Source organism: Lampris incognitus, chromosome 10 (assembly GCF_029633865.1).
Source record: "Lampris incognitus isolate fLamInc1 chromosome 10, fLamInc1.hap2, whole genome shotgun sequence".
Lineage (NCBI taxonomy): Eukaryota > Metazoa > Chordata > Actinopteri > Lampriformes > Lampridae > Lampris > Lampris incognitus.
This window is the reverse complement of record NC_079220.1, coordinates 47,643,234-47,654,685: the sequence shown is the minus strand read 5'-3', so window position 1 is coordinate 47,654,685 and position 11,452 is coordinate 47,643,234. Positions and strand designations below refer to the sequence as shown.

The 11,452-nt window shown below is 45.8% G+C and overlaps 2 protein-coding genes across 2 annotated transcripts in view; one reads left to right on the top strand and one right to left on the bottom strand.

Moving 5' to 3' along the window:
• lmx1al (LIM homeobox transcription factor 1, alpha-like) overlaps nucleotides 1-7,789 on the top strand; it is a 22,108-nt gene extending 14,319 nt beyond the window's left edge. The window contains exons 4-9 of the mRNA XM_056288228.1: nucleotides 4,028-4,260; nucleotides 5,573-5,736; nucleotides 5,850-5,927; nucleotides 6,158-6,281; nucleotides 6,842-6,997; nucleotides 7,632-7,789. Coding sequence (XP_056144203.1) covers nucleotides 4,028-4,260; nucleotides 5,573-5,736; nucleotides 5,850-5,927; nucleotides 6,158-6,281; nucleotides 6,842-6,997; nucleotides 7,632-7,789 — 913 coding nt within the window. The remainder of the gene's footprint in view (nucleotides 1-4,027; nucleotides 4,261-5,572; nucleotides 5,737-5,849; nucleotides 5,928-6,157; nucleotides 6,282-6,841; nucleotides 6,998-7,631) is intronic.
• A 2,046-nt stretch (nucleotides 7,790-9,835) lies between these two features.
• On the bottom strand, nucleotides 9,836-11,419 carry LOC130120040 (coiled-coil-helix-coiled-coil-helix domain-containing protein 5). The gene is made up of 4 exons (XM_056288655.1): nucleotides 11,319-11,419; nucleotides 10,944-11,084; nucleotides 10,671-10,822; nucleotides 9,836-10,288 (listed from the first exon to the last, which is right to left on the bottom strand). Coding segments are annotated over exons 1-4 (324 nt in total). The 5' UTR covers nucleotides 11,321-11,419; the 3' UTR covers nucleotides 9,836-10,259.
• Between the last annotated feature and the right edge of the window lie 33 nt (nucleotides 11,420-11,452).

Sequence of the window (11,452 nt, the reverse complement as noted above, 5' to 3'; positions counted from 1 at the left end):
AAATATCTGACGATCATCAGCGAGACACTTGTTCTCTGCCTGTCCCAGTCTCTCAGACCCATCATCTCCGTGCCCATCATTGACTGAGAGGTACTTTATTGACCCCTGTGGGGACGTTACGCTCGGCATTTAACCCATCCTAGCTGTTTAGCTAGCAGCAGTGGGCAGCCGCCGTGCAGCGCCTGGGGACCAACTCCAGTTCTTTTCCCACTGCCTTGCTCAGGGGCACAGACAGGAGTATAAACCCTAACATGCATGACACAGGGAGAATATGCAAACTCCACACAGAGGATGACCTGCGATGACCCCCAAGGTTGGACAACCCCGGGGACCTTCTTGCTGTGAGGCAACACCGCTAACCGCTGCGCCTCTGTGCCGACCTTTTACCCCTTCGTCCTTTTCACATCCAGGTACACGGCCGATAGCATCAGCTTGGGCAGAGACCGTCCTCGGGGTTTTCAGCCGCCCGGTGCTCTCAAGGCCGCACGGTTTGGGCTTTTAAGCCTTCGCCATCACCCGTGTCTCTTCTCTCATCACGTGTGCAGCACATCTGTTGCACATGACACCGCCTCACGAAACATAAACATCGGCCGGCGGAGTCCAAAGAAAAGCTCGCTCGGAAGATATCCTCTCTCAGATATGTTTTTGCAAACTCCGCGTTTCTGAACCTTCAAGTTGTTTCAAGTCCCCTTAACTTCCACTTGAGTTGGGTCCATTGTTGAAATTCAAACGTAAGAAAAACAATTTTATTTGTATTCCCGGTCAATGTCATGCATAAGTTCATCCCCCGAACGGCCCGTGCTTTGGGATGAATTATGTCTATATTAGGCGATAGACTGGAGATGGCATGTTTTTTATGGACGTGTGTGTGTGCGTGTGTGTGTGTGTGCACAAAGATTGTTTTATCAAACAAATTTTGAGAGGAGAAGCTGCTACGAACATAAACACTTTGCAGCAGAGGAGAAGCCAAATAGATAGAAATGCAACCGTAAAAGACTAACGTCCATAAGCTACAACCACTTTACAAGTTGCACGTTTTGTTTTTGTTTTTGTTTTTGTTTTTCCAGAAAAGAAGTAAAACTCATGGAAAAGATAAACTGTTCAGAGAAAATGAGGAAGATGCACGCTGTCGTACAACAACCAAGACGTAACTTGGAAAGACAACAGTTTCCAGCATCAAAACCCTCTGCACACCATGACATGACATACACCTACATACATGCACACACACACTCACGTGCACGACCACGGCGTCCCTGTCTGCCCTCCTGTGCCCTCCTTGGTGCGTGGACGCTTTGCATGAAGCTCACACCACACCGTGAATAACTCTTATTCTGCAGCAACTTCCCGTTTAAAACTTCTCATCACTTTGTAAATAAGAGCACGTGGCCATATTCCCTGTGTTTCCACAGTATTGCACCTTAGTACACCTATTTCTATTTTGTCTTATATATATATATATATATATATATATATATATATATATATATGATCATATTTTATTTTATTTTTTTTAACTTTTACCTTTCTGTTGCTGTCTCCCTCGTGCACCAACATAACAAGTCAATTCCCTTGTGTATTCTTGGACTACATGGCAGCAAATGTGACTCTGATTCTGATTCTGATTCTGATAAAAACAACAATATTTGGGTATGACCAGACCGCGTGCGTTTTGCATGGAGGCTAAAGTGACCTCAGCGGCGTGTGTGAAGTGCGTCATGAAGGGGTTAAACCAGCATGTCCGTAGTGATTTATTGAAAGCTCGATCCCCTGGAAAGGGCCAGTGTGAATGATACTTCCATCAGAGGGATTAGGCTGATCTCCTTACAGACCTCCCCCCGCGACAGTTGCCCCAAGTTGCCTTCAGTGCCATGTTGGGTAAATTCCTACCGTGCTGTGTGTACACCCCGATTAAGGAGGAGTGGGACAACCAAAGCCAACACCACCCAGTCGTACGTCAAGCAATTCTGACACGGCCTCGTTGTGCTTTTCCCACTGTCAATAGGACGTGTTTAAATTAGGCCTCTGTAGCACCGGGACGGGAGGTGCACTGCTTCCCTCCATTTGGCACTACAGGTCAGTGGGATGCCAGGCAAAAACTGCACCCCCCCTCCCCCCTCCCCGTGAAGAGTGATGTAATGTCTCTGGGATGGAGGGTGGGCAACATGCATGGGTCTATCTGCGAACCACCACAGATCTGCACGAGGGAAGCTTGTGAGGAGGGTTTTTCTACCCTCCGAGTTATGACGTTAAGTAAGTGCGGTGACATGGCTTTATTTGGTGGTGGGGTGGCATTTCAGTGGGGAAGCGTTTGGCAGATGGATTGAGAGAGATTAACCGTAGCAGCTGCGTTTGGGACAGAACCACAGATTAGGGGCTCTAATGTGCAGACCTGGCTCCCTCTCCGCGATCCCCAGATTTGGGCAGCAACACCTTCCTCTCGCTCAGTCAGGGAGCATCAACACTTGTCTTCATCCCTACCTCCTCCCTCGAACGCACCCCCCCCCACTACCACCACCACCACCTTCCTCCACCTCCTACTCTCCCACATTTTTTGCTGCTCCACTCTGGCGCTTCTCCTGACGCCGAGTACCTTTTCCCTGTTTTCACACCTTCGCTCTGACCATCTGCTGAGAAGTCTTCAACTTGCGGTGGTCTGTAAGGCTTCAACAGTCCAAATCTCTCCGCTGTAAATATGCAAATATGTCCATGTGTGCACGTGTGTGTGTGTGCGTGTGCACGTGTGTGTGCACGTGTGTGTGTTTATTTGCACTGTTGGCTGTGTGTGGGGGGGTGCGTGCGTGCGCGTGTGAGTGGGTGGGTGTGCACGTGTGTCCTTCAGTGTGCATAAGAGAGAGGGGAGAGATTAACCCCATGCTATCCCCAATCCCTGGTTATGAGTTTACAGCGTCTGTCTGGCCATCGAACTGTTTAAACAACAATCTAATTAATCCTGTCTTTATTAGTTTCAGTGAACTGGGGAGGCAGGCTGGGAGGGCGTGAGGGAGAACTGGGAATGCTGGCAGAAATTACTGCTGGGGGTTGGGGGGCGGGTGGGGGGGGGGCTCGCGAGAGAGCAGGGATTTGAGAGGAATTTTAACGGCGCAGGCTTTGGGCCCGCTGAATGGAGACGGGGATGCGAGGCGCTGGTGGAGGCGGGAGAGAAATTTAAGGGTTATAACGTCTCGCAGGAGGGGTGGGACGGGCGGACAAAAGAAGAAAAGTGGTCGTGGGGAAAAACCGGCGGACCAGAGAGAGAGAGAGAGAGAGAGAGAGAGAGAGAGAGAGAGAGAGAGAGAGAGAGAGAGAGAGAGAGAGAGAGAGAGAGACACTGTATTAAACTGGAACTTCAACTTCATTCGACCTGTTAAATCACTGCTTTTGGCCCGTGGCTGGGTTTTGGGGTATATGGGGTCCTGCTCTTTCCGCAGTGAATCACAACATCAAAGCACGAGCGAATCAGCGGCACCCTTATCGTTGTTCAACTACTGCCCCCTAGTGTCTAATGTTGAAAAGGGGGGGGGCGGGGAAACAACACAACACTGACAACTGTAATTCCTCTCAGCAGATGTTCACCTTGTTGCTCTGTGAATTGGGTAATGATTATACGACCTTTAATTAAGAGACTATGCTAATTGTGAAAATCATATTAGAGCTGAGGGGTAAATAAATCAAAGCTTCCTACCTACACTTCCATTTCTATTTTATCTCTTTTTATAGGGATATATAGTCTCTATATATGTATATATATATACATATATATACATATATAGAGACTATATATAGACACATATATAGACATATGTATATACAGCTGATGATTGCTTATGGTATGAAACAGGCGTGTACTGTCTCATAAAGAATTTACTTGACTCACTGGGTTTTATATATATACATATTATTTTTGCAGCCCTCTCTCTCCCCTGACAGCTTCCGTTACAGACCTCTCTTTCAGCCATCCAGTCTATGTCTTATACAGCGTCCTTCGCTGACATGCCAACGCGTCCACCTGTCTGTGCGTCTCCAGGCTGTTTGTGAGGAAGTGCAGCGCGTGCCTGCAGGTGATTGGGCGCTCGGAGCTGATTATGCGCGTGCTGGGCCAAGTGTACCACCTGGGCTGCTTCAGCTGCTGCGAGTGTGAGCGCCGGCTGCAGAGAGGTGATGAGTTTGTGCTGAAAGAAGGCCAGCTGCTGTGCCGGGGGGACTATGAGAAGGAGCGGGAGATGCTGGCTGCCATCAGCCCCACCCCGACCGAGTCAGGTAAAGGACACAGCCTCAAAGTCGGCTCTTAAGTCACTCGAGCGCCAACTTTGTGTGTGAACGAGTCAAATCCTGCATGTCTGGTGAATTCAGCAGCGGCCTAATGCCTGGACCCGGTGGGGACTTGAACGTGGGTCCCCTTTTTAGTTACAGCCCACACTGACTTAAAGTTGGACCGACTGGATCAGCTATCAGCAGGGGCGTTTCTAGGCATAGGCGAGGCGATCACCTAGGGCGCCACCTGCCTGCGGGGGGCAACTGGGCGCGCCCTACCCCCCGTAAATAAATAAATAAATAAATATATACGGGCAATTCAACCATATGTATCTTAATGATTATAAAAATAAAATAAAAACAATAAGACGCATTAAGACATTTATTTGTTATGAATGAGCTGACGAGAGAGGCTTCTGCTAGATGTTTGATTGCTCATAAGTAATTTTTTAATTATTTATTTTATAACTGCACACAATATGTTGAGTCTCATTTTTTTGTTTACCTTTTTTTTGCACAACTGGTTTTGCGCTTTCAGTTGTTTCGTGTTCATAATAGCAAAGGTAAGAAGCGTTATCTCCCCTGAAGGTGGCGCGGGGGCGGGGCTGGAGATCTCGCCTAGGGCGCCAGAATGGCCGGAAGCGCCGCTGGTTATCAGATGTAGTTTTCCACGTCTAAAACCCTTTAAGACAGCCTGTTAACACATGTGGCAACAACGCTTCACTGGTAAACGCTTAATACTGTGTTTCTTATTATACCTTTATCCGTAACTGTCCCCAGTTGCCTCGGGAACTGTGAGTGAGTAGCCTAGTCCTCATTAGTATTCACCAGCTGACCTTTGAGTGACAGGTTAGCAAGGGTTGGTGAGTAGAAGTGGGCGTGGTTTCATATATCGGTGGTTTGATCTGATAGGCTGTATGTAAATGAGTGCGTCTGATGGCCGGGGGAGAAAAGCTCGGCACAGAGAGGCGGCGCTATGGAGAGCGCTTTTAAAAAGAGAAAAATAGAAAAACTAAATCTCCCTTTTACACTTTTTAACTCGGTGTGTGTTTGTTACAATAGAGAGACGGTAGAAAACGCATTACAACTGAAGTAGCAGGTGATGTTAGGCTATATGTGTGTTTCGATTTCATGTTTCAAGTGAAGTTTAATTATCAAGAGTCGAGCTGAGCCCCTTATTCAGCACAGTAACATATATATTCTTGCCTTGACCATGTTACAGAGCCCCTGCGGTGGTTTTTGTTGGAAAAACACCGTCAAAACGAAACTAGTCATATGCATTACCCTAAATGTTGACTCTTCTGCCCACCACACTCAGTGAAGAGTGAGGATGAGGATGGTGGAGGAGGATCTGGTGGGGTGAAGGCTGGCGAGGAAGGGAAGGACCACAAACGCTCAAAAAGACCACGCACCATCTTGACCACACAGCAACGGCGAGCTTTCAAGGCCTCCTTTGAAGTGTCCTCTAAACCTTGCCGCAAGGTGAACAAACCTGCCCCCCCCCACCACACACACATGATCACCACCATTACCGCCATTACTGCACCTCTTTCTCTCATTTGCATCAGTAAAGCAATGGCAAATCTCTCCTGTAGGTGAGAGAGACATTGGCTGCTGAGACTGGGCTGACGGTGCGAGTGGTGCAGGTGTGGTTTCAGAACCAGCGAGCAAAGGTCAGATTTCACATTGTTCTCAAAAGGCATGTTCTCTCTCTCTCTCTCTCTCTCTCTCTCTCTCTCTCTCTCTCTCTCTCTCTCTCTCTCTCTCTCTCTCTCTCTCTCTCTCTCTCTCTCTCTCTCTCTCTCTCTCTCTCTCTGACACACACACACACACACACACACACAAAGAAATACATAGCATTTTCATGCGCCAAACAAACGCTGTGTGTGCTGTTCCACCTCAGATGAAGAAGATAGCTCGCCGGCAGCAGCAGCAGCAGCAACAGCAGCAGCAGGAGCAGGAGCAGCTCGGGGGGACCAGGAGAGGACCGAGCAGAGGGGGCCGACTGAGCAATGACGACAGTGAGGGTGAGAGAGGGAAGTAACAACGCATATCCAGCTCATTTAAAGGGATACATTAGATTTTGAGACTCCACGTGGTTCGAGTTCATCACAAGCAGGCCTATCGTTGCATGAGCACTAGTGTGACATTTGATGCTGGTGCTCAAAAACTGGACTCAATCAATCTAACATTTACATAACACATTTTGTACATAAAGATGCTGTGTGTGTGCTAGGGCTGTGTATTGGCAAGAATCTGGCAATATGATACTTATCACGATACAGGGGTTACGATTCAATATATTGCGATATGTTGCAATTTCAGAGGCCCGTGTTCTTTGTGTTTACGCTACTTCCTGTCTCGGTTTACATTGTTATGTTGGAGTGGAAGAGTCAAATGGCTGAAAATAGATTACAACACTGCTATCTAACAGTCTGGGGTTTACACACAACACAAAATGAGCCATTGTCTGCCCCGAACCTTTGCGCAGACTCAGGTTCGAACACTTCTTTGGGTATTAAATGAAGGAAGTGTGGGTGAGGGGGAGAAGAAGGTAGATTTAAATGAGGCTGTCTTCTCCACACAGATGGCTCTAGTACTCATGGAATGGATGGGATGCTGGGGTATCCCTCTCTTCCACGTCAGCAGCTTTTGGCTCTGGACCCGAACATCTACGGAGGAGAGCCATTCAGACATGGGCTTACACCCTCTCAGCTTAACAGTGAGCAGCTCCACCCCTATGGTAAGAGGGGGGAGGGGGCAAAGGTGTTGGCGTAAAGAGCAAATTAATAGGGTAAAAATGCCTCTAATGCACATTTCACAGCCAAATTAAGAGACTCTGGATCAGACCCTGTTTCTGTCCAAATGTAAAAATGCTTTGAGGTGTAAAATAATTCCCTTTAACCATGTCCAACACTAACATTGACTCTTTTTGCTTATAGGACTGCTCTTTTATGTTTGTCCCGATTATATGAGGTGGATTTCTATCAGTTTTGAAGCTGCACCGACAAATCAGTAGCAACGGTTAGCTTATAGCATGAGCTGTATTTGTGCTCTCATAGACCAGTGATGCAACGTCTCCACATACGGTTGTTTGCAAAACCATTCTGAAAAATTCACTAACATGCTGATATATGTAATAACCTCATCATGTCATTTCTACTTCAATTACTCGATATATTACAAAAGCAGAGTGATCCAAACAGGATCCAAAAACCCTGTTCATTTTCGCCATAGGTGAGAAATAGATGGCTCCTGGGTGTAGTCTGAGAACCCCGAATGAACAACAAGGCTTTAGAGGCCTACTCTCCTAGGTTTTAAACGGATGGGTTTTTGTCTCCGTCCATTTATTAAAAACTGATTTATTTCTCTCTAAGACTCGGAGACGGTGTTCCACGATCTGGACAGCGATGGCAGCCTCGGTCACCTTGGCGACTGCCTCTTGACGACAGGGGAAGGCGGCCTCCTGCCAGGCCGGGTGGGAAACCCCATCGACCGCCTCTACTCCATGCAGAACTCCTACTTCACCTCCTGACCCCTATAAACTCCTCACCCTCCCCCTACTCATCCACCTCTCACCTCTCAGAGATGCAGCTAATGGAGTCCGTCCATCAACGTGCCCGTCGGACCACTCTCCGTGAAACAGCCTCGACCCAAACGCAGTCCTGAGCTTTTAAGCGCAAGCCAAAATCATCAGTAGTCAGTAGCAGTAATAATAATAATAAAACCAACTTCAAAACTGTTCAAATGAATATTAGATTAGCGTAGTGTCCCCATAGTCCTCATTATCCCTCCTGGAGAAGAATCACCATGCTGGAAACGTAAACACTGAAAATGTGCAAGAAATGTACAAGGACCTCAGTTTTCATCCTCGTATTTATTGTCGTCTTATGTTTTATCAGACGTAGTTTTACGGCACTTTTCAAACGAAACAACAAAAAAAAAGAGAGAAAACAAAAGACACTTAATATGTTGGCTCAAGTTGTATTTGTTTATGCTTTGGTGTAACGAAGTTAATTGAGGATAACGAGCTGCTTCACAGTGGATCGATTGACCATGACGACACGCTGGAGTCTCGCCGAGGCCGCGTGTCCGTCCAGCTGAAGGTCTTTAAACTACACCAGTACGTCTCATAACTAGCGGCTAGTTATTTGTGTGTTGAGGGTTGAACTATATACAGTCGATGGGTTGAAGTAGAGCGTTACTCTCAGGTTAGTGTGAATGTTGATGTAACCTGGGCCCCAACTCAGGATAGCGTAAAAGAAAAGGATCGGTTTATTTTACCCGCTAATTTAAACAGTGTAAACTTCCGTATACGCACAGGAGTTTTGTTTTTGGGTAACTCTTGAGTCACGTTATCTAAAACCACTTTTTATTTTTTTTATTTTGATGAGTCACAATGAGAAAAATGTGGACCAAAAACGCAATCCCATTTCTTGAGCAATTAGGGAACTTTACAGGGTCCTTTTAAGAGCCTTACGTGGAAACAGGGTTGTGAAAGGGATTGACGCTTTAACTCTCCCTTTTTATTTTATACTGTATTCGCTGAGAAGCGGTGCTGCAAGTGACCAATGACTCTGTAACTCCCAATAGTTAGGACACTGGGTACATGACGGTGTGCTTTAATGTAAAATAAATGTGAATATATGACTGTGTGGTTCCACTTAGTACAGTTGCTCTAGTCACTTTCTGTAATGTCTTCATTCAGAGCATCTCCTGAGACATTGGTGTGGTTAGGTAGATATTTTGTACCTTCTTCTGTGATAATCTACAAATATTTACATTGTAGCATGATATTTGTGTGTCACAAAAAAGGTCTGAAAATACAGCCTAAATACAAAGTATTGCGCAAGACGTATAGCACGGCCACGCGGACCAGATGAAGACTGGTGTGGACGTGAAGTCACTCCATGTAGATGTCGATCGTTTCGTTGAGGTACCAGCGATCGACTCCACCTTGTGACTCTCTCTCTTGTGAGATTACCTTTTAATCACTGACTAACAAGACTTTCTACAGTGATATTTTTGTGAATGTAACTTATTTGTGTGCTATTAGGGGAGTTCCTACTATCTTGACTTTTTTTCTTTTTTTCTTCTTCTTCGTTTGGTGACTGCCAATTGATGTGCTTTAAATGTACCGTTGCCATATCTTCAATACAATCTGCGGTTTCATCTTCAGAGTATGCCTTTGATATTTGTCCTGAATGCTGCGGCGGTTTGGGAGTCACGGTTGCACAAGGGTATAAAAACCGAAGACGTTACATTAGCGAGAAAGAATCTTTTCCGGCTTGATTACCCTCTCTCAACCTTTAACAAGTGTACCAGAATGTTATTGTTCTGCTTCATAGTCAAAGGACTCATAACTCAACATCCTCCCCTCTGGCTCTCCCAGTAGTCCCACTGATTAGAAATGAATAATCCCCCCCCCACCCACCCACCCAAGCTCCCCGTTTCTCAGTCAGTGGACAGGCGAAGAGAGACGTGTGGGAGAGATAGCTACGCTCCAGTTTAATATTTTACTGTGACTCAGACCTAAGAGAGAGGGGGCGGGGGTGTGGGAGGGACACATGAAACCATCACAGGGTGAGTAATACAACTCTGACATTAGTTTTAATGAAAGACTTAACACAAGAAAAAATCTCTGTACCGCACTCTATTGCTCACAGCATAAAACCTAATTTTCATACAAACATTATTACGCGGAGGATGGAGGAGCAAAACAAGTACAAGGGGACATGTCGTGATTTTTTTTTTAATCTACACTCTCACACCACATGCACCAGTGTCGGTCTCGCAGTGAGCTGTCAAAATGTTCAAATTTACAGTATTTCGCCAAGACAGCGATTTCCAAGCGTATGAGTCGGTAGCAAGGTGTTAATCTTGTCTCCGTTCATAAGGACAAGAAGTCAAAAAAATGTAACTGTACATAAACTGGTTGACAAATCCATCTGTAGTGCTGCTATTGAGATAGCTCTGCCCGGAGATTTGTGGGTGGTCACTGGATTCTATGAGGGCTGAGGGACTGGATCCGTAGCTGGGGAAAGATGATCGATAAATGTCTTAACATAGTGCAAATGTCTACAGACCATAGATTGTCAACACTGAGCCCACTTAATAATAAAAAGGGGCCCCGTGTTGCTATAGCAACACGAACACGGGGCCCCACGGATCTCAATGTTCAGTCTAGATGCCTTGGTAAGTGTTTGGCTTTATGTAATAAAAGCACAAACTCTTGCATCTCTGAAATGTTGGAGCATAGTGAAGTGATGTTAGACCCATAAAGCTGGCTTATTGAGGGGGACAGTGAAGAGGCATGTACTGTTATGAGCCTCCCTAACTCTTGTTCCCCTCAGTAATTACTTTTCTCAACTGTTTGTTACCTTGAGCTATATATGAACAGATACTGCAAAACTCACCCACTTCAGAGAGGTCCACTGTCTCTGCACAACAGAGAAAGCGTGTTACATGTGGTGAGCAGGAGTCAGGTTTGGCCTGGTTTATTCGGAGGCACTGGTCAAATTCCATAAACTCCTTGGAACAACTAGACCGGATCTTCTGGATCACTGGGCTAAAAATCAGATTGAGGAATGAACAAAAGTAACCTTTACAACTAACTGAGATTAATGGAATGTGGGTGTAAGGATGTCTACATCATACAGGAGACAATAAAAAAAGATATATCGCCTTACTGTGAAGAAGTGCACTCTGCGACCTTCATCTTAAGCGCATGACACTGATGCTGCCATGTTGATGGATGAGAAGCCACACATGACCCATACTCTTCCATTTCTTTATGGCAATATTTTGCCGTAATTTCCATTGCAGCCTGCCTGAAAGGTTAGACAAGATAAACATATGTAAATCAGTGAACACATGCTGGACAAGTCCAATAAGCCATACACCCTCAAGTTCCGGCGAAATAGATTCATATATTCTGGTTCTGCAGTTTTGTTAAGGACCAGACACGATTCTCATGAGTTTTTTTTATTTATAGTATAAATATTTTCACTATCTAAATAATGACAACGAAACAAAAGCGTGGAAGCAATAGACGCGTTTCTTACATGTTGCTCTGAAGAATATTTGCGGGTCTGGTTTAAATAAACTGAAAATGTAAGGTTATCGGTGACAGCGTTTCAGCGTGTGGCGCCATATTTGCGTAGAGTTTACTGACGCTCACACGTAATCACCATCCCAT

Coding starts and splice junctions, on each gene's coding strand:
- LOC130120040 (XM_056288655.1), bottom strand. Junction 10,823..10,943: donor GCAGAGTGCACTTCTTCACA/GTAAGGCGATAT, acceptor TCTGATTTTTAG/CCCAGTGATCCAGAAGATCC. Junction 10,289..10,670: donor AGTGGACCTCTCTGAAGTGG/GTGAGTTTTGCA, acceptor ATCTTTCCCCAG/CTACGGATCCAGTCCCTCAG.